General features: G+C 41.4%; 1 protein-coding gene across 15 annotated transcripts in view; it reads left to right on the top strand.

Moving 5' to 3' along the window:
• The first annotated feature begins 8,717 nt into the window (after positions 1-8,717).
• PPP1R12B (protein phosphatase 1 regulatory subunit 12B) overlaps positions 8,718-21,428 on the top strand; it is a 183,312-nt gene continuing 170,601 nt past the window's right edge. For 14 of the 15 annotated variants that reach the window (XR_016280405.1, XR_016280404.1, XM_089514315.1 and 11 more), the window contains exon 1: positions 8,718-9,141. Coding sequence is in view for 12 of the 15 variants with exons in the window: in XM_089514315.1 (XP_089370441.1) it covers positions 8,854-9,141 (288 nt within the window). In the remaining 3 variants the exon portion in view is untranslated. The remainder of the gene's footprint in view (positions 9,142-21,428) is intronic. The other variant, XM_089514319.1, reaches the window with a different exon arrangement.

Raw genomic sequence — 21,428 nt, 5'->3', positions numbered from 1 at the left:
AATAAATGTATCATGGATTCAACATCACTATCGCTATAGGGGAAACACAAGTTGTTCAACAGGATTTTATTGTATCTCATCATCTAACTGTACCTTTGGACATAGCAACCCCTTGAAATCTGTAAGAAAAAAACATAACCCTTGGATCTAAGTCTATTGTTCCTATCAATTGGAGTAGCCCCGTTGAATCAATGGTAATGTGGTAAATAAACACATGCAGCTTACTGCATACTCCAGTTTGAACTAACAGTAGGATTTCCAGACAATGGTGCCTTCCAAGAACCATTTGCAAATTCAATTTCTTTCAGAACATTCTTTGTCGGAGTACTGGTACCACAACAAACTATAATTCCCAGAATTCCATAGCATTGAGCCATGGCAGTTACTGTGGTGTCAAACAGGATTATTTCTGCAGTGTGGATGCAGCCAGAGTCAAGGAAAGAAAGGCTAGTTTTGGACTCCGTCTATATACTTGCATTTTTAGGCAAGACTTGTAGTATTGTCATTAATTACATTATATTTTGTGCAAGCCCCTGACTAAAGTGGTAAAGTGGTGGTAACAAAATATGGTCAGTGTCTGAAATAAACATCTGTAAAATACAGATCTTCTTGTTCTCTCTGTGTGCCTAGCAATGTGTATATTTCTCATATGAAGGATGGGCTGCCTGGGAAATTGGCCAAAAGGTTCAACATCTGAAGCTGCAATTCTATATACTTGGGAATAAGCCACACTGCACTCAGTGGGATTTACTTCTAAATAAACATATATAAGATTGCTAAGTGTATTATTCTGCCACTTATGAACTGGTGATGTTTATTTATCTCTCAGATTTTCTTCATGTTTTATAAACAGAGGCAAGATTATATGTTTTCATTAGCAATGCAACTGATGAGTTACCTCTTTGTTCATTGTTATGAATTTTAATGTGGTTTATTATATTTACCACTGGTGTTTATTTTGTTATCAGACTTGAGTAAAACAAAAGAGAAGCAAAACAAGAATATAAAATTAGGAAATACATCTCAAATCTCAAGTGCTATTTAGCTGATGAAAATGTCATGAAACCCTTTTTTCTCCTTTCTTTTTTGCTGAGATTAATTTTGCTAAGATTTGAAAACAGGAGAATCCACTGTAGGACAGTTGCTGTTGTCTTTTTAACTTTGGGCAAGTCTCAAAACAGCCTCTGCCTCCTTGTGTTTAAACTATGTTATTACAACAAGGAAAGGGTATTTAAGTATTATGTGTAATCCCATAATCATGAAGCAGTTTATCAAGATTTACACCAGTAAACTTTATGGATGAATGTTATGTTGTAAGGAATAGTTATAAGAGGTTCTGTTCACAGAGAGATAAAATGAATCTGGCAGGTCTATTTTTGAAATATATTTTACTTTGAATATTTAAAATATCAGTTCCTTTAAATCAGAGCCACTGCTAACTGAGTATATATTTTGTAAAAATTAATCACCTGAAGCCTTGATACGAAGGAAATAATATCAATATAATATAATGTTTAAATTAAAAAGTAGGATGTCTACATGATAGATAACAAAATATTAAAGATCTGTAGGCAATGGGATTTTGTTGCACCTTTGAGATTAACTGAAAGAAAGAAGCTGGTAGTATGAGCATTCATAGACTTGAGCCTACTTCCTCAATAAGCTCAAGTCTATGAATGCTCATGCTACCAGCTTCTTTCTTTTAGTTAATCTCAAAGGTGCTACTAGATCTTTGTATACTGATTTTCTAGAATAACATGGCTAGGTCTTTAAAATGTTAAAATGTGCCGTTTACCATTTAGTTCTTAGCCTGAAGCCACTATGCCAAAACAAAGAAGATACTGTAAGTAGAAAATATTCCAACAGGGAAGGATTAAACAAGTGACTTGAGTATAACAAAACAACCCAAAAGGTATATGAAAGGTGTAAGAGTCATTCATCTTGCAATCATCTAATGTAAATAGAAATTTCTTATCTGGATAGTTAAGCACCTGTGATAGAAGTATAATAGGTACTTAAATGTTTTGCAGTGCCCATATATGTCATCCATAAGAGAAATAAGATGTGTGATTTACTTACATATAATATAAAGTCAATATAGAATCTATGGGTCTAGACAATGAGAAGTCATCCCGAAGAAAACTAGTGTGTATCTGTGTCCTTTTGTCCATTTTAATAAACTAGCTAAAAAGATCACTAATCTGTCTGCTCATTCTCCCATGTTAAAATATCCTGAGATTCCAAGACTTGTGCTTAAGTGGAGCATTGGTGCTAAAATTATGTTTTTTTGGCTATATCATTGTTCATGTGTTGGAAGCCCATGTAACCATAGGTTGATGAGAGGAATCTCTAAAGTGATATAAATTAGCTGGAAAATGGTAAAGAACCATATAAATAGACAGCATTGGGAAATCACATCTGCTTCAAGAACTGTATATGTGGACCAAACATTTAGACTAGACTGGAAAAGAAAAGGCCATTTACAACTTGGAGTGTCACTTATTAGAAAGCAAGACCAAATGGAAACTGTTCTTTCATTGTGTGTCATGTAGATGGATGGCCTGCATTGTGCCATAAGACAGAAGTTCTACTAAGACTCATACTAAGCAAACAGCAGTTGGTAGCAAGTAGTGAGTTGCAGTGAGATTGAGTCAGGTGGCTGGATAGGTGATGCTTAACAGATGGCAAAACAGAGGGAGATCAGCAGAACCAGGGACAGCACCAGTTTTTACACAAAGGGGAATGCTGAAGTGCCCTGAAATGAGACAATGCAGAAAAAAGTTTCAATTCATTACTAGAAAGAGATGAACTTCTCACCTGTATACATTCATTGTTGGAATCTAGATGTACACCCCATTCCTCAACAAGATATGTGAATTCTTTTCCAAAGAACTTTGAATTTGATTGGCCTGGAGCCTGTGAGAATTGTAGGCATTCTTATGATTTGAGGTTGCTGTCCAAGGTTTATTTTTTGAAGAGTTAGGGAATCCAGACCAAAGGCTTGTGGCATTTCAAGGCATGAATCATACATAGCCCTTTACACTTTCTTATTCAACATTCACATGATGCATGCCTAGTTCAATCCATCTAGCATTCCTGTTTTAATCAGCATTATTTTCACCCCAGACTCACTCAGTAAATCTAAACTTCTGTGGTCTGATGCTGTTCTTCTCTGTACACATGGATTCACTTCTAGCATAAGGATGCTGTTTCTGGTGTTGTTTTATTAAGTGCAGACATGTGGGTGTGTCCTTGTTCATTAATTATTTCTTAACTCCTCCATTTCTCTTTTCTCATGAACCTTCCTACCTTTTATTGGATCAATTTCTGGTCTCTAACAAGAACCAGGTTGATTGATCCAATCAAAGAAGCCACAACTGTTTTTACAAGACCTAAGCAGGGCAATTGATGACTGAGGTTCCCAGGGGGTCTCACATACTTAGAGGTGCCATAAGTTGAAGCTGACATGACAGCAAATAACATCAATAAACAGAAATCATCAACCATGAGATTGGGGCACTGAAAAGAGCATTCTTTTGTATTGCTTGGCACAACTAGTATTCTTTCATACTGGTTGGTATTTCTTAGTTTTAAGTGTCTGCCACCATAGTATAGTGTATAGTAGTATAGCAGTGAGTGATAAAAAAAAGCTCAGCTACCCCAACTCAAGGTTTTATATTGTGTTTCAAGTCTATGCTTAAGGGAAAGATCAAGTTTGGGGCTGATGGCAGCTATAATTAAAAAAGGTCTAGCTTTCCAAAGTTGTTTTTGGACTGCAACATTTGAGATCCTCAGATCAGCATGGATTGCATGGCCATGTTTTAGATGAAAAAAATAGAAAAGGCCTTCCTAGTTGTCCAGTGTTCAGGAATGATGGCACTTGTAGTGAAAAAGATCTAGCCTAGTAAAGTCATTGTACAGAAAGTATAAAAGCAAAACATGTATTCTTGTAGTCAAATATTTATGTTGGTAATCAGAACTCCCCACTTTGAAACAACTATGCCTACGTTGGTTTGCTCTTTGAAGGTGCAACAGCTGTCCCCATACTAGGAAAGAAGCATTAGTAGAACGTGGGTTTAAGGATTATCACCTCTCGTGGTCTCAGGAGTTTACTGCATACCATGCAGCTGTGGACAAGTCTACATAGGGATGAACAAATGCAGAGTTCAAACACAAATCAAGGAACACGAGAGACACTGCAGACTGGACCAGCCAGAAAAATCAGCAGTAGCAGAACACATTATAAACCATCCTGGGCATAAAATGCTGTTTGAAAACACTGAAATTCTGGACCATGCCAACAACTATCAGGTCCAAATGCACAGGGAAGCCATGGAAATCCACAAACACCTAGATAACATCAACAGGAAAGAAGAAACCCTTGAAGTAAACAAAGTTTGGCTACCAGTCTTGAAGAACACCAGCATCAAGACCCAGCAAATGCAAATGAAAACTGCCCAGGGTCAGGGGGGGTTCCCAGCAGACAGTGGGTCATTAATTAAATAGACACCCTGAGGCCTTGCCATTCAACAACAGACCAACACAGAGATTAACATGTTAAATCACTTCCTCTCAACCAAGGGCCACACAGTATATAAACCCCACTCGTTTACATTCTAGCATTCTCTGAAGATGCCAGCCACAGATGCTGGCAAAAGTCAGGAATATACTCTGCCAGAACACAGCCACATAGCCTGAAAAACCCACAAAAAGCTATGGATGCCAGCTGTGAAAGCCTTTGACTTCACAGCTTTGGGAGAGATGTGAACAAGACAGGGTGAAAGAAGAGGGAAGAGGTTCATTCTTGTAAAAAAAAAGTGTGTCAATCAACTGTTGGACAAATGGTATAAAGACTCTTTGGGGTTTATCACAAAACAAGGGGCAACATTTTAAGAACATGGACCATAGGTATACTGGGGAGGGAGCATGGAGTGAAACAGATTAAAATGACACAGAGCAGCATGAGAAAAAATATATTTCAGAGCATTGCACAATGCAACCCTTTAAAAACAACAATCTAGTTCCATGAATAAAAGCATGATGTGACAAAACAAGCAAAATGTTATGTATTGGTGAGGAACCATCTCTCTCCTCTGTCCTCAATCTGTGGTTTCCATCCTTCCTCACCTTGTAGCATTTGCTAAGGAGCAGCATACATTCGGTAATGACTTAAGTATATTTTTGAATTTTATTGAAATAGTTTTGCTTTGATGTTTTAGTTACAATTCTGCCTTATCTTGGATTTTACTGGTTGTCTCTTTGAGCCTGATTAGTAAGGTTTCAGCATTTTCCTGCCCTGTTTTTTCTTAGCTACCCATTGTTCATTTTATGTCTGTTTTTCTTTGGGTCTTTGCTCTTAGCTTTTTGTTTGCTCTCGTCTCACTTTCTTTAGCTACCTTGACTCTTGCCCTATCCCTTGTGATCTCCTGCCAGGCAATAGTATACTGCCTCTCTAGATCTTGGCCTCTGTATGAGTTTCCCCCACATACTCTCACTTTTCATCAGCCCTTTCTCTATTCAGCTCTTCTTCTTTGTCAACTTTTTGTTCAGGCATTTTCAGGGCCCTTTGTTTCACTGCACCTCGACTCTCTTCCTAACCTTCCATTCCTCAGCAAACTCACATCATTCATCCCATCCCAAGACCTTTTAAAAATATCCCAGTCATAAAGGGTGAGAGGTGGAAAATGTAAAAAGAAAGAGAGAGTAATGGAAAAGAAAGGAGAAGGAAGATAGAAGGAAGGAGAAAGGAGGTGACAGTAGTAGTAATAGAAAGAGGATAGGGATTTAACTTTTAGAGAAGGTAAGGAGAAAAGGGAAGAAGATGGAGGAGTTTATCAAATGGGAGGAATTTCTCTTAAATTCGAATGAAAAGAAAGTGGGGCCAGAACACATTCAGTTAAAGTGGCTAGTTTAGCGCAATTACATGAATACGCATTGCATTCGAACTGGCTCCCCATTGCCTGAAAATAGCATGCCATTGCCCAAATTTTTGTGTGGCAGTCGTATCATGCAATAACGTGAAACCACATGATTGCATTTGGACTGACTTCCCATTGCCCAAATTTGTGTGTAATGGGTTGTCACGCAATAATGTTGAACCCCACGATTGCGTTCAGATTGCCATCAGATTATACTTCCAATTCCCCTTGTCTGATAAACTCTGGAAGATGGATGAAGATAGAAGATGGACAAGGAAGAAGAATGTGTTGTATGTTTAAAATGAAATGTTATTGTTTGTATGATTGTGTAATATGATAAATAAATAAATAAAATATAAATTTAAAAATATCCCAGTCAAATTGAGTATTCTCCCTTACTTTCTACTTCACAGAAAATGTTGGTAAACATTTCATGACATTAAAATCAGTTTAACTGACCGGCAGGATCAGGTAGGCATTAAATTGGGAAACAAACGCCTCTGATTGAAAGTTGCATTGCCCACAAGATGGGGCTAATGAGCAGGAAGAGAGAACTTTGAAGCCATTCCAGAAGCACCAGGGTTTGGAAGGTTACTTTAAACGAGTAATTACAGTTATAGTGATCATCCCAAGGCCCATAAAAATAGCCACTTGGCATTATAAGTGTGATTTTAAAAATGAAGATTTACTTTCTCATTTCTTTTCTCTAATTTATTTAATTTACATTTGCTGAATTGCTTTTACACTTTTTATCTCTTGTTTTAACTGTATATTGTGAACTGCCTTGGGGGAGGATAGGTTAGATATAAATACTATATATGCATAAATAAATGGCTTGAAAAGTTACAATTACACTACAAAATAAATTCATGCTCAAAATGGAGGACATTTTGGAATTCCTCCTGGACAGGTTGGAATGGAGGACATGTCCTGGAAAAAAAGGAGGACCAAGTCTGGTCACCCTGAGGTTTTTTCAGAGAGGGGTCATCCTCTGAGGCTGAGGGAGTGTGACTCGCCCAGAGTCACCCAATATGTTTAAATGGATGAGCCAGGATTCAAGCCCTGCTCTCTTCAGAGTCCTAAAGCTCAAACCACTGCACCAAGCTGTCTCTCTTTGTAATAAGTCTTCACTAATAGCCACAGCACCTTCCCCTTAAAACAGTGGTTCTCAACCGTTGCTTCTCTAGATTTTTTGAAACATCAACTCCCAGACTTCCTGAACAATGAACATACTGACTGGGATTTCTGGGAATTGAATCATAGAATCACAGAGTTGGAAGAGACCACAAGGGCCATCCAGTCCAACCCCTTTCTGCCATGCAGGAACTCTCAATCAAAGCATCCCCTGTGACAGATGGCCATCCAGCCTCTGCTTGAAGACCTCCAAGGAAGGAGACTCCACTACACTCCGGGGGAGTTTGTTCCACTGTCCAACAGCCCTCACTGTCAGGAAGTTCCTCCTAATGTTGAGGTGGAATCTCTTTTCCTGGAGCTTGCGTCCATTGTTCCGGGTCCTTTTCTCTGGAGCAGCAGAAAACAAGCTTGCTCCCTCCTCAATATGACATCTCTTTAAATATTTAAACAGGGCTATCATATCACCTCTTAACCTTCTTTTCTCCAGGCTAAACATCCCCAGCTCCCTGAGTCGTTCCTCATAGGGCAAGGTTTCCAGACCCTTCACCATTTTAGTCGCCCTCCTTTGGACACGCTCCAGTTTCTCAATGTCCTTTTTGAATTGTGGCGCCCAGAACTGGACACAGTATTCCAGGTGGGGCCTGACCAAAGCAGAATAGAGTGGCACTATGACTTCCCTTGATCTAGACACTATACTTCTATTGATGCAGCCTAAAATCACATTGGCCTTGTTAGCTGCTGCATCGCACTGTTGACTCATGTTCAACTTGTGGTCTACTTGGACTCCTAGATCCCTTTCACATGTAGTTTCATTCAGCCAGGTGTCCCTCATCCTATATCTGTGCATTTCACTTTTCCACCCTAAGTGCAGTACTTTATATTTCTCCGTGTTGAATTTCATTTTGTTAGCTTTGGCCCAGCTTTCTAATGTATTCAATTCATTTTGAATCTTGATCCTGTCCTCTGGAGTATTAGCTATTCCTCCTAATTTGGTGTCATCTGCAAATTTGATAAGTATGCCCCCAATTTTGTCCTCCAGGTCATTAATAAAGATGTTGAATAGCACTGGGCCCAGGACAGAGCCCTGTGGGACCCCACTGGTCACTTCTCTCCAGGATGAAAAGGAGCCATGGTTGAGCACCCTTTGGCTTCGGCCAGTCAACCAATTACAGATCCATGTAACAGTTGCCTTGTCTAGCCCACATTCTACAAGCGTGTTTGCAAGTCCAAATCACCTGGAGAGGCCCAAAGGTTGAGAACCACTGCCTTAATAGTAACGCCTCCTTTTTCTTCCTTTCTATGCTAAAAAGAATAAGCCGCTCAGCCGCTTCAGAAGCGTCAGCCACAAAAAAAAAAACCCTTCTCTCAGCCTCTTAGAACTATATGTCCCAGGGTTCTCTGCGTCGGCGCTGTAGTAGCAGAGCGAGAAAGAACAAGCTACTCAGGCCTCTCAAAGCACCATGGGAAATGGAGTTCCAAGAAGAGCCCCGCTCGTCCTAGTTTTGTCTTCTTGGAACTCCATTTCCCAGGATGTTTTGAGATTCCGCCTGCGCAGGCGCGCAAGCCCCTTCCTTCCTCCTGAGCGAGAAAGGGCCAATTTCTCCTCATGATTTAGAACTCCATTTCCCAAGGTGCTTTGCGCCCCAATCACTGAGGAGTGGGGCGGGGAAAGCGTTAAAGATGGCGTCGGGGCCGCGTCGCTCTCCTCAGGGAGGCAGAGGGAGAGTGTGAGAGAGAAGGAAGGAAAGACGGTGCAGTTTGGGCCTCTATTTCTGTTGCTGCTGCCGCCGCCGCCGCCGCCATGTCGGAGCCGGGACACTTAGGGGTGAAGCGTGCGGAATCGGCTCGGCTGCGTCGAGCGGAGCAGCTGAAGCGCTGGAAGGGCTCCTTGACGGAGCTGGAGCCGGTGACTCCCGCCCGGAGCCGGTACCGGGGAGGAGGAGGCGGCGGGGCCCGAGTCCGCTTCGAGGACGGAGCCGTCTTCCTGGCCGCCTGCGCCAGCGGAGACACCGACGAGGTGAAGAGGCTCCTGGCCCGCGGGGCTCGCCTCAACACGGCCAACGTGGACGGGCTGACAGCGCTGCACCAGGTACTAGAGAGCCCCCTCACTGCCTGCCTCTACATGGGAGGAATAACCCGGATTGAGAGTGCTTTCGCGGCCCTGGGCATGGCCCTTGGCTGTGGCACCAGAGCTCTATATGAACCTACATCAATAGCTATATAGAAATATGTAAATCTATGATTTTGTGTGTATATGTGTGTGTGTGTATATATATATATGTATATATATATGACTATAAATATATACTTGATATATATTTAATTATATACCATAAATATATAGATCTATATATAAATATGTAAATCTCTGACTCTGTGTGTGTGTGTGTATATATATATATATATATATATATGACTGTAAATATGTTTAATATATATTTAATTGTATACCATAAATATGTAAATCTATCTATATATAAATATGTAAATCTATGACTCTAAATATATGTATATGGTATATATGGGCCTAAATATATATTTAGTTTCATTATAGCCATCTATGATACATTCACAGTCTGTATTTACGTAAAGTCAGGCTAACCAGACTTGTCCTCCTGTTTCCCAGGATGTGTCTTCCATTCCAGTCTTCTGTCCATCAGGAATTCCAGCCATATATGTAGAGAGACAGAGAGATTTATATATTTGGTTTTATATATAGTTGGAATTCCTCCTGGACAGAATGGAGGACATGTCCTGGAGAAAAAAGGAGGACCAAGTCTGGTTACCCTGAGTTTTTTCAGAAAGGGGGAGTCGTCCTCTGAGGCTGAGAGAGTGTGACTCGCTCAAAGTCGCCCAGTGTGTTTATATGGCCGAGCCAAGATTCGAACCCTGGTCTCCCGATTCCCAGAGCTCAGGCACTACGCCCTTATCCACGGATTCAAGCATCCATGGTTTGAAAATACTGTACTCCAAAAAAGTATAAATTCTGAATGGGCAAACCTTCATATTTCATTTTATGTAAGGGACACCATTTGACTATGCCATTGTTTTTAATGGGACTCAGGCAGCCACAGAATTTGTTGTTCACAGGGGTCCTGGAACAAAACGCCAGCAGATAAAAGGGCCCACTGTGTGTGTGTGTGTGTGTGTGTGTGTGTATCTATATCTATATATATCACTATACACACACACACATATAGTTATGGTTACTATGTCCAGGGACCCCTCCTTCCAGGGAAGCAAAATAGGGTTGCTGAGGGTTGGGGCCTAAGGGTAAATGTCTAGAGAACAAGGCATCTGTGGACCAAGTCTGAGATGGGGTGGGGTTAAGTGTCAGCCGTGGCAAATTCCCCTTCAGTCTCTGCTTTTTTTGCTCTTCCACTTCTTCGACCCTTCATTCCTTTTCTCTGTCCCCCTTGGATCACTCCATTCACAGGTAGAGAGAGAGAGAGAGAGAGTGTCACACTATGACTCTCTTGCGCTTGCCTTTGGACAGTGACACTGACTCTCTGTTGTTGTTGTTCTGTGCCTCCAAGCTGTTTCTGAGTTTTTGCGACCCTAAGGTGAGCCTACCTTGGGGTTTTCTTTGCAAGATTTGTTCACAGGAGGTTTGCCATTGCCTTCTTCCCCTGAGGCTGAGAGAGTGTGACTTGCCCAATCTCTCCCATTGGGTTTCATGGCCGAGGTGGGAATCTAATCCTGGTCTCCAGAGTCTCGGTCCCAATGCTCAAACCACTAAGCCACTTTCTGACTCTCTATAAATAGCATGTTTTTTACAGGGTTACACCAAGAACCCATGATTTGATTCATAGTCTGCAGGTTCTCTCTATTTTCCTTATTTCTCCTTGTGTGCCTTCAGGTGATTTCTGACTTGCAGTGACCCTAAGGTGAATCTGTCATGGGGTTTTCTTGACAAGTTTTGTTCAGAGGGGGTGTCATTGACTTCCTCTGGGGCTGAGAAAGTGTGACTTGCCCAAGGTTACCGGGGGGTGGATTCACCAGGAAGCCCCGGTGGGGCAGTGGTTAAATGCCTGTACTACAGCCACCAGTTTGTGAGTTTGATCCTGAGGGCTCCAAGGTCGACTCAGCCTTCCATCTTTTCATAACTTGGTAAAATGAGAATCCAGCTTGTTGGAGCAATTAGCTTACATGTTGTAAACTGCTTAGAGGCTGTTTAGTTCAGTATGAAGTGGTATAGAAATGTAAATGCTATTGCTATTTCATGGCCAAGCGTGTATTTGGACCCTGGTCTCCAGGGTCCTAGTCCAACACCCAAACCACTACACCACACTAGCTTTCCTGCTTTGCCAATTGCTGCCTCTCTATGAAGAGCTTCTCATCTCCCCCTTACCCTTGAGAAGTAACCTAGGTGAACTGACAACATGATTATACAGATATATTCACTGTACACTGTAGGACTGAGAACAAATAGTGGCCTGTGCTGTGTATCCATGACTGGATGCATGGTAATAGTAATGGAAAAGATACTGGGCATGAAACTAGAACTCAGAATCAGCTAATTTTATTTTCTACTTTGATTGAGCTGAGTCTTAAAGTCCTGTCATGGTACACATTGGTCATTGTTGTGTGGCCACATTAAATTAATTGCCTTTCTTTACGGTGTATTGCTATCAGCTTCTTGTATGCTATCAGTACCATGTCTTTCCCATGTATTCCTTTAAGTAAGTGTTTTCCTATGCAGAAAGCAGTTTCTTCCCGTACCTCCCACACTGTAGCACAAACTATCACACTATGGCAGGATACAGACTTTGGGATGGCCTGCACCCGCCCCTTTCCCCGATGGATTGGGGCCTCAACGGCCACAGCGGCAGCCCCGGAGGCCCCAATCTACCGCTTTTCCAGGCCTTGGGGAAGCGGCAAGGCGCAGCTTCCCCACAGCCTGGAAAGGGGTGTCCTTGGGGCTTCATGCCCCAAGGACACCCCAACAGCGGCGGGGAGAGAGAGAAAGGGGCCGCTTAGCGTGGTTGTTTAAAGGCCACACTAGCGATACGCGCGGCAAAAGGAGCTCTGTTTCGGAGCTCCTTTCAGCACTGCTAAAAGGGTGCCACAAGCGCCCTGTAGCAGCGCCAGCACATAACGGCCACACCACACTGTTTGGATGTGGCACAGCTGTCATGTCAAAATGGCGGCGTCCATCTGTACAGGGCGCCACCATTTTGATGTCCTGAGTATGTGCTTGGGTTAGGGAGCATCTGTAAAGGACGCTTCCAGGCAACCCTAGCATGTACTCGGTACGTGCTAAAAGGCCCATCTGGACAAGACCAAAGCTTATGTTTTTGCTACTCAACACTACCAAATAACATTTTTATCTTTTGTACCATAAATTCAAAAGGTGGAGCATGTAATAGATTCCACAGAAGTACAGTCGGCCCTCCTTATCCATGGATTTTTTTGTGTACGGATTCAAGCATCCATGGCTTGAAAATATTAAAAAAAAGTATAAATTCCAAATAGCAAACCTTGATTTTGCCACTTTATATACAGGACACAATTTTACTATGCCATTGTATTTACTGGGACTTGAGCATCCACAGATTTTGGTATCCACAGGGAGTCCTGGAACCAAACCCCAGTGGATAACAAGGGCCCACTGTATATTCATTTAGTATGCATTTGTACTCTGAAAAGATGGAATATATGGGTAAGACACACTTGACTTTGCTTTAGTCGATCAGGACAAGGTCAAACTAGTTTGGTAAGAGTCTTTTGAAGTTTCATGTTTACAGTTTATTGGTGAATTGCACAAGGATTTTGACTGAAACTAAGCTAGCTTGATCTGTCTGGTCCTACAACAGGAGCCACACTCCTAATGGAATAGATTCCAGTAGAGAAAAATGTCTGCTACAGCTATTTATAGAGGGTTCCCTTGTTTTTTGTACGTGACTCTTTGAAAATTGGGGGGGGGGGGGGCGGGGACGGGGAACACCAGTGTGTAAGCTGCTACTACAAAATAAAATGACTCCTAGAAAAGTTGTATTTGGAAATAGTTTCAGCTAAAAATATTGTTTAGCTTCTGACATTGATATTTTTGGCCATTCTGATTGAATGTTCTTGGTTCATTTATGAGTCCTTTGCAATTTTGGTAATGTCAACGTTATGTTTTGTCTGATGCCTTAATTTATTTATTGGATTTATTTTAATGTATCCTGTGTAAAAGCTGCTGTGATACTTTTGACTTTGAAAACCTTTTCTCTTGGCAGCCGTTGTAGAGACCACAAGGTGCCAGAGTCTAAGATAAGCAACACAGAATTCTATTAATAGAATTCCTAATGTGCAGCAAGCACCAAAAGTATCATCAAGAGGCTGCTCCTAAAATGACAAAAGCATCAACATTCAGTCCTCTGTTGGTTCATATGCTGTGATATTCTTTATATTGCAACAGACAAACTTTGTCTTATTGGGAGACAACTAGTGACACATGTATGAATCTCTTCTCACTTAAACTAAATTATGCTATAACCATGTTTATGTGTTTTGTATTGGACTTAGCAGAATTTGTTGCCTTGTTTCTTTACCAAATCAGCATTTCTCTGAGATGGTAAGAGAAGTTTTGAACATTGGGAGGAAAACAAAAACAGAGCTGAGTTATATTTGTTGTTGTGTTCCTTCAAGTCATTCTGACTTAAGGTGACCCTAAGGTGAACCTAGCATGGGACTTTCTGGGACTGAGAGTGTGTTACTCAGCCAGTGAGTTTCCATGACCAAGTGGGGAATAGGACCCTGATTTCCAGAGTCCTAGTCAAACACCACTACTACTATATCACACTGGTTCTGATACTTTATTAAACTACTAAAATATTATTAAAAGAATGAAATTTCAAGTCATCCAGAGCTCTTCATCAAGATGGGCATGGGGCAGAAGCAAAATAGTCCAAAAATGGACCTGGCTAGATACTGAAGCCACATGATCTGCATTCAGGCTAAAGTCCCAAGATGGAGTCTGCAAACATGTAGACTCAGTTTAATAGGATGGGATTAAGTTTCATTTAGAGTATGTGGAATGGTTGACTTCTTCCAGTTCTGTAGATGAAAGGCTGCCAGTAATTGTGCTGGTTTTTTAAACACATGGCTCTTGTGCTAGATGGGAGAATAAGAAATCCCATGTCAGAACAATGGATGATTAAATTTAGGTGGCACATTAGGCAAAAACAGTAATTCAAAATAAAATTATAAGCACAGTTTTCTGTCCACATTGGCTGGGGTTGGGACACAGGACCCTGTGAAAGTGGAATAACCACAAATTAAAAAAAAAATCACTACTTTTTTACCTGAGAGACCACTTCTCTAGGGCCCTTATGACTCGACGGGTTTCGCAACTCCATTCCGAAGCCACTCAGGGTCCAACCATGCAAATTCATAATAATAATAATAATAATAATTTTTATTTTTACCCCGCCTTTCCATAAAAATGATCAAGGCGGCTTACAAGGAATTAAAACATTACAGTACAGGATAAAAACAATTACAATATGAAAATTAAAAACATTGCTACAAGGAATGGGAACAGGAATCAGTATAATCATGTTATAACGTGATAGATTATCACACGTGATTGCTTTCTATGGGGAGTCATTCCGAGGCAGACCCAAAATCAAACCAAAGTGATTCCTGATGTAGGTGAATTCAGTGACTTAGCGGATTCACAAATCTTTTTCCAAGATCAGTTCGAATCCGATCCGAATTGTTCTTGGTGTGGAATGCAACTTTGCTTCTGTTCTGGTACATCCCCCCCAACCTCCAAAGTAGCAAATTTCCCATGATGCGTTGATGCACCGCTGCAATTTTGCCCCATTTCCTTCCAGTATGTTGATGGGGTAAGGCGGAGAGCTTTTTTTGGGGTGATGGTGGTTATGTTCATATTAAGCGTTTTAACGTTGTAACGTTATGATGTGAACAGGGAAGGACCATGCTTTTTAACTCGCCCCCCCCGACCAGTCTCAAGGTTTTTTTTCCATCTCCTGTTATTATATATATATATATACACACACATACACACACACACACACACACACACATATATACAGGCGAGGACACAGGACACATTCGGAAGAGGCAAGGGAGGCATGTAGAGAAGCCTGACACAGGACACATTCGGAGGAAGCGGGGCATGTAGGGAAGGCTGATATGGAGGACACATTCGGATGTTGAGAAGGGGATAGGATGACTGACACGAAGGACACGTTTGGATGTGGCTGTATGTATAATTGAGAGCACACATGGCAGGAGTTGCGGGATTAAATAGAGTAAAAAATAGAATAAAATAGAAGGCTAACATTCACGTGAATGAGGAAGTGGCCCCCTTCACCCTGGAAGTGCAAAGGTTCTCGATGCGTTCAGAGCCCCACTGGGCATGCACAAGGGTGCCAGTTCGACTTGGTGAATCTGGTATGTACTGGTGTGATAAATTATTTTGCACTCGCTCTGCTTTGCCTCAGGAATGACCACAATTTTGCTCTTCACATGTGATAATCACGTTAATTGCCTGGATTCTAATTGACTCTGCTTCCCCTTCCCTTTGGAATGGCTTTGGATTGGAGTTCCGATTTTCGCGTGTGATAAGGGCCTAGGAATCTCTAGATCCTCCAGTACAACTCCATGTTAACATCTGCCAAAACTTAACCATATAATCAAGCTGGAGGACCTACAAATACCTAGAGAAGTGTTTTCTCTAGTAATCTCTAGATCCTCCAGTGCAACTCTATCATCAATTTCTAGCAGAATCTCTCTGGAGGACATAGGGATTAATAGAGAAAACATATTAGTCAAATCCACAAATAATCAAAACTGCAAAAGTCAAAGCTGCAAATGTGGAGAGCCAACTCTATTATCTAGTGGTTAGAGGAAGCTGGAAATACTGAGAGTAGTGCAGTTGCCTCTTGGATTGAGGTAAACTTCCTTCAGTATGAGATCCTGCCTTGTGTAACTGTAGCATTTCTGAATGCAAAAAAGGGAGAGATAGCTGTGTCCAGGTCCAAGAAATGTATTATTCACCCATGTATCTTGGATCCAAAACATACTGCAGAAATAATCCATCTTGAGATTGCTTTAAGTTCCCGAGCTCAATGCTAGGGAATTCTGAGAACTGTAGTTTTGTGAGACATTTAACCTTTCCTGTCAGATTGCTCTGGTGCCACAATAAACTACAATTTCCAGGATCCCCTAGCACTCAGCCAGGACAGTTAAAGCAGTCTCAAGATGGATTATTTCTACAGTGTGTTTTGGATCTTACTTTTCATGAAGGTAATCCTTTTTCTGAAACTATTTATGATCTCTGTTCCCATTTAAACACATGGCTTATTTGAATGCAGTGTAATTCTAGAAACTTAGCATCATAGAATTGTAGAGTTGGAAGAGACCACAAGGGCCATCCAGTCCAACCCCATGCCATGCAGGAACTCTCAATCAAAGCATCCCCGACAAATGGGCATCCAGCCTTTGTTTCAAGACCTCCAAGGAAAGAGATCCCACCACGATCTGAGGGAGTGTGTTCCACTGTCGAACGGCCCTTACTGTCAGGAAGTTCCTCCTAATGTTGAGGTGGAATCTCTGTTCCTGGAGCTTGCATCCCTTGTTCTGTGTTCTAGTCTCTAGGGAGGTACCTGCAGGGAAAGTGCCTAATTTTTGCTCTCTGCCACACCAAATTTGATAGAGGGTGTGATATCTAAGAAGGCATGTGTGCCACTGGAACACTTCCTTATATCAGAGAGCTCTAGATGGTAACTGACAACCTTCAGTAATGCCTGTGGGCTGCAGAGAAAGTATTCCACCCAGCGAGGGAAAGGGACTGGCATGATGACACCCATCTTCTCAGCTTGTCTTTGCAGTATGATCCTGCTGAGGTAGGCGTAAAGCCTGTGCAATCTTGAGCACAGCGGAAATAACTCCATTCCATTTCAAGTAAGAAATCTTTGGGCTCTCTATTACTCTCTACTCAGCCTAATAGCATGTAACATATTGTACTCCCTGGGCCTAGAGATGTAATGCGTGACTTTGTTTTTGATCCCTCTCTGAAGGTCAAAATCAGTCAGAGGCATCATTTGAAAGTACTTTACCACCAAGATCTTACTCATCTTTTTTCTCTGACTCTCACACTTGTAACAAAGACCTTCACTCTACCTGCGCTGCTGTTAGCTTTTCTCTGTTCCCTGCTTTTATACTTGTCAATGCCACATCTCACATGCTATGGCTTTGAATTAGAGTTGTCCATGTCCTCTTCTGTTTGGCATTAATTTTGCATTCCTATGTGTTTTGGAAGTTAAGGTATCTGCCTGTTGTGTCTTCCACAAATAGTGGATAAGCGTCCAAACTTTTATGCTGCAGTCACGTGGATAGTTATGCAGTGTTGCTTCTGAACACTTTCTAAAGCAAGTGGATACTTTTTAATAAGTTTTTAAAGGAGCTAATGATGTGAATGAAGTGCTAGTTTTAAACTTGAAACCCAGTTATTGCTCTAATATTTAAAGGACCTTTTGTCTCCACAGATTTTCAACAGGGTCCTCTACTATCAAAACTGAGCAGTATGGTTACGAGGGAAAGGACCTAGTCAACAGTGATACCCAAACTGTGAAATACTGTGCCAGAATCATTCTGAGTATGATGAGGGGTGTATTCAGCTCATATGGAGGCACCAGTTGGGGAAAAATTGGTGTAGATGTTCGCAACTCATTGATCAATACTTAAACTCTGGAATGAATGTGTATTATTTGTGAATATGCCATATACTGCAGGTATGCAGGTAGACTATTCAAAGGCTAATGCATGTAGTAATATATATATATATATATATATATATATATATATATATACTGGACAATGCACATGTCACAATGTGTAGTCATGCTGGGGGGTGGAGTAAAAATTGCTAGTGTGAAAATATGAGCTAGGAAATATTTAGCATCCCATATATGTCACTGTCGCTTATTTCTGAGATTACAAAATGAGAAACTACATTAAGTCAGAAGTGTAGTCCTGGACCTGCACAGCACACACCATTGTAGTGGAGGTGTGACATTTGATGGCATCGAGGGATGGAGATCTGAGCCCTTTGTGTTAGGTGTAACATGCTTGGGATGCTGTGTGTGGGAGGAGGAGTTAAAGGTGATAAAAGAGTCACCTGCCCCTTCACGTACCACTTTCCATGCCTGGCTTCAGAGCCCACTGTCCTACCCACAGAACAGTGTGAGCCTGGCTGGTTGCTTTGGGGCCAGGTAGGAATTTTCTTTCCTTTACCTAGTTTTTGTTGTTGTTGTTGTTTGCCTACCCCACACTGTATCTGGAGGACTATGGCCGGAATTGGTAAATAGGCTTCCACTTGGCAGTTGGGGGGGGGGATTATAAGAATTTCAGTGTACATGTTGGCACCCTTTTGATATAGGTATAGGATAGAGCTCAGGAACTGCCTCTTTAGGATCCTGTGGTTTGGAGGTGGTGAAGGATTCTGTCTTTGAGGCATACTTGGAGGTTTTGCTTCACTTGTAAAGTCCTACAGCTTGGGTGGCAGATTCTAGCTTTGCCTTCTAGTAAAGGCTGGCCGGGGAGCAACCCAGTTATTGGATTACCTCTGGGGTCAAGTCTTTTGCCTGAGGGTGTCAAGGGTTGACCCCTGGCCTTAGCTGAACCCATATCAGATTGCTCCACTCTCTTGCTTCTTCCAGGATTATCACAATGTAAATAGATTCTAGGTCAATAAAGTGCCCCCTGTTTAACCTAACTCTTTGTTCTATAGTCATTATTCTATGGTAAGTTTATACTTTTTTGATTGGCAGGTGAAGTTAGTGAAGTTTACCATCTGAGGCAGGCTATCCAGCTGGACTGTTAAATTGTAATTATTCTTCAGGTAAAAATCCTGGACTCACAGGATTGTAATTCTATTGAATTTAAAAGGATTCATCATTGAAGTAAACATACTAATGCTATTAACAGAAGTCATAATAGTGACAATATTAAGACTTACAAGATAGAAATGATGTTTCTTTTTCTTGTGCGGGTGGAATTTCTGTAAGCTGAAATTCTGTAATTGTGCATGGCACAATGGTGTGGTTAAAATGGGCGCATCTTTTTGTAGTCTGATCTAAATAAAACAGTACTTTTAATATGAAAAATACTGCTATTTAAATAGTTTCTATAGCTATTCCTCCTACTCTTATAATAAAATTTAAAAGACCACACCCAATACAACTTTCATATATGTGTTTGTAATGGAAATGGCTTTGATTCTCATGAAGTTTTCAAAATGTGTAGACAACAGCCGTCTTCTGCCTTTCTGTAATTCTGGGGAAGACAAGGGGCTATTCCCATCAGTTATGCCAAATGATAAGGAACTTTCAGCCTTGATAGACCGGCATTTTTGACTGGCATCGGGGCAGAGTGGGGGTGTGGCATCGGCATGTGTCATGCCCTGGCACCACTCTCATGCTGGTGTTACACTACATGCAAACACTACATGGTGGGCAGTGTCACAGCGCTCCTCTGGAGCTACATCCAGATGATGGAGCATCGAAATGCCGCAGCGCTGGCAACTATTGTGCCCTTTCTGCAGCGCAAAAAGGAGCCACTTTTTATGGCTCCTTTTTGCACCATGGAAAGGCCAGATTGGGGCCATGGCATGTAGTTGCCGTGGCCCTGATCCGGTGTTGAAAGGGGCAGGTGTAGGCTGCCTTTTAGGGGTGGTCTGTTCAGCCCCATTAACTTGAATATAAGCACATGGCAGCCATTGTTTTCCCCTCCTTTTCCCCCTTGTGCATAGGTGAGGGATGCGAGTCTCAAAACCGCGAGAACGGAGGGAGGACTGTACTTCTTCTTGCTCAAATCAGCTATTCATCCTCAAAAACCTAAGGTGTATTTTTTTTTTTAAAAAAAACAAACCAGACGTCCTTTGATTACTCGAATAAGACTTAATCCTTTGGGTTTTTAGGCAACTGTTGCCAAAAGAAATTGGTACCTGTGGTTTAAAAACAATATATTTGCATTTATAAGTGGCCATTTCAACCAAGCCCATTGCTAGTTTGAATAAAAGTATGTAGGCTGTTCCTAAATTGATGTAATTGCCCTATTTAGTGGCAAAATGTGATACCTTTGGGACTGGCTTCTCCCATCATAAAGCATCTAAATTGCAGCCACTAGTTTTAATTATTAAGATTGCCTTATATATTGTCCAAGTGATCCATTTATGGGTAACGACCACCTTTTGTTTTCTAGCATTCATCATTAGAATTTGTGAAGTCTTTTGCATTAAGAAAGCTCATTTGCTTTGCTGCTAGTCTTCTGTGTGTCATTCTCCTTTCTGGTCCAGTCTAAACTTGGCTCTGGGTGCTGTGAACTACTGAATTGATCTGACACAACAACTGCTTACCATCCATTTTGGGACCATATGAAAAACATACTTCTATTTATAAAATGTTTGCTTTGGTCATACACACAGCTACTGTTGTTTCTGCAGTGGCTTTTAACTTTGGTTTGATAAACAAAGATCTCAGAAATGACAAACTGAATAATTTCAAAGTCACTCTCTGTTGTCTCAAAAACAAAGCTAAGGATACTTTCCCATGTCAGATAAGACTAATAGATCCTTTTTATATGTCTGACCCTGTCCCAGCTTGCAACCCTTTAACCTATCTGACCACTCCTGAGAGCGATCTCTTTGGCCTGTTACAGACAACCAAAATAAAGCTGCTTCGAGTCACAGTGGAGCTATGCTGTTTCAATGATGCATGCGTCCTAAGAGTCCAGAAGTCGCACCAAAGCCACGCTCCAGCCCTAAGGACTGGAGCGTGGCTTTGGTGCGGCTTCTGGACTCTTAGGACGCATGCATCATTGAAACAGCATAGCTCCACTGTGACTCGAAGCAGCTTTATTTTGGCTGTCTGTAACAGGCCTTTGTCAGGCACAAATGTGGACAGTAACTTTTCTGTTCTTATTATGCCGGCATAGTGCAAATTTTATTTTCTAGTTCTTACCAGTTTAATTTTATACGGAGGCAGAAGTGGACAAAACTTAACTTGGCTGCCAGCCATTATTTTTGGTTGCAGATAACCTCCCTAGGGTCTGTACTGGAATCAGTCTCTCAAATAGTGTTGGGCTTTGGGGGATTTCCAAAGGAGTTCATGCCTCTCTTGTGACCTCCTCTGCAATACATTTCCTGAAACATTTGGCACATAACTCTAGTTCCCATTCTCTAGTCTAACTAAGCCTCAGGATGTGTAGCTGAAGTAATAACCTGTTGTGTCCTGTTTCTCCATTGTTATCACATGCCCACATCCACACATGTTATGTTCATGTGTGTACAATGAATACATGCTTCTTCAAAGTGTTTAACTAAAAGTAATGCAGGTTGTTTGTTTGTTTATTTACTGCATT

This window comes from Sceloporus occidentalis, unplaced genomic scaffold (assembly GCF_023333645.1).
Source record: "Sceloporus occidentalis isolate IW3139 unplaced genomic scaffold, rSceOcc1.0.p SCAF_3, whole genome shotgun sequence".
Classification (NCBI taxonomy): Eukaryota; Metazoa; Chordata; class Lepidosauria; order Squamata; family Phrynosomatidae; genus Sceloporus; species Sceloporus occidentalis.
The sequence above is the reverse complement of the archived record's forward strand: the minus strand, read 5'-3'. Positions and strand labels throughout refer to the sequence as shown.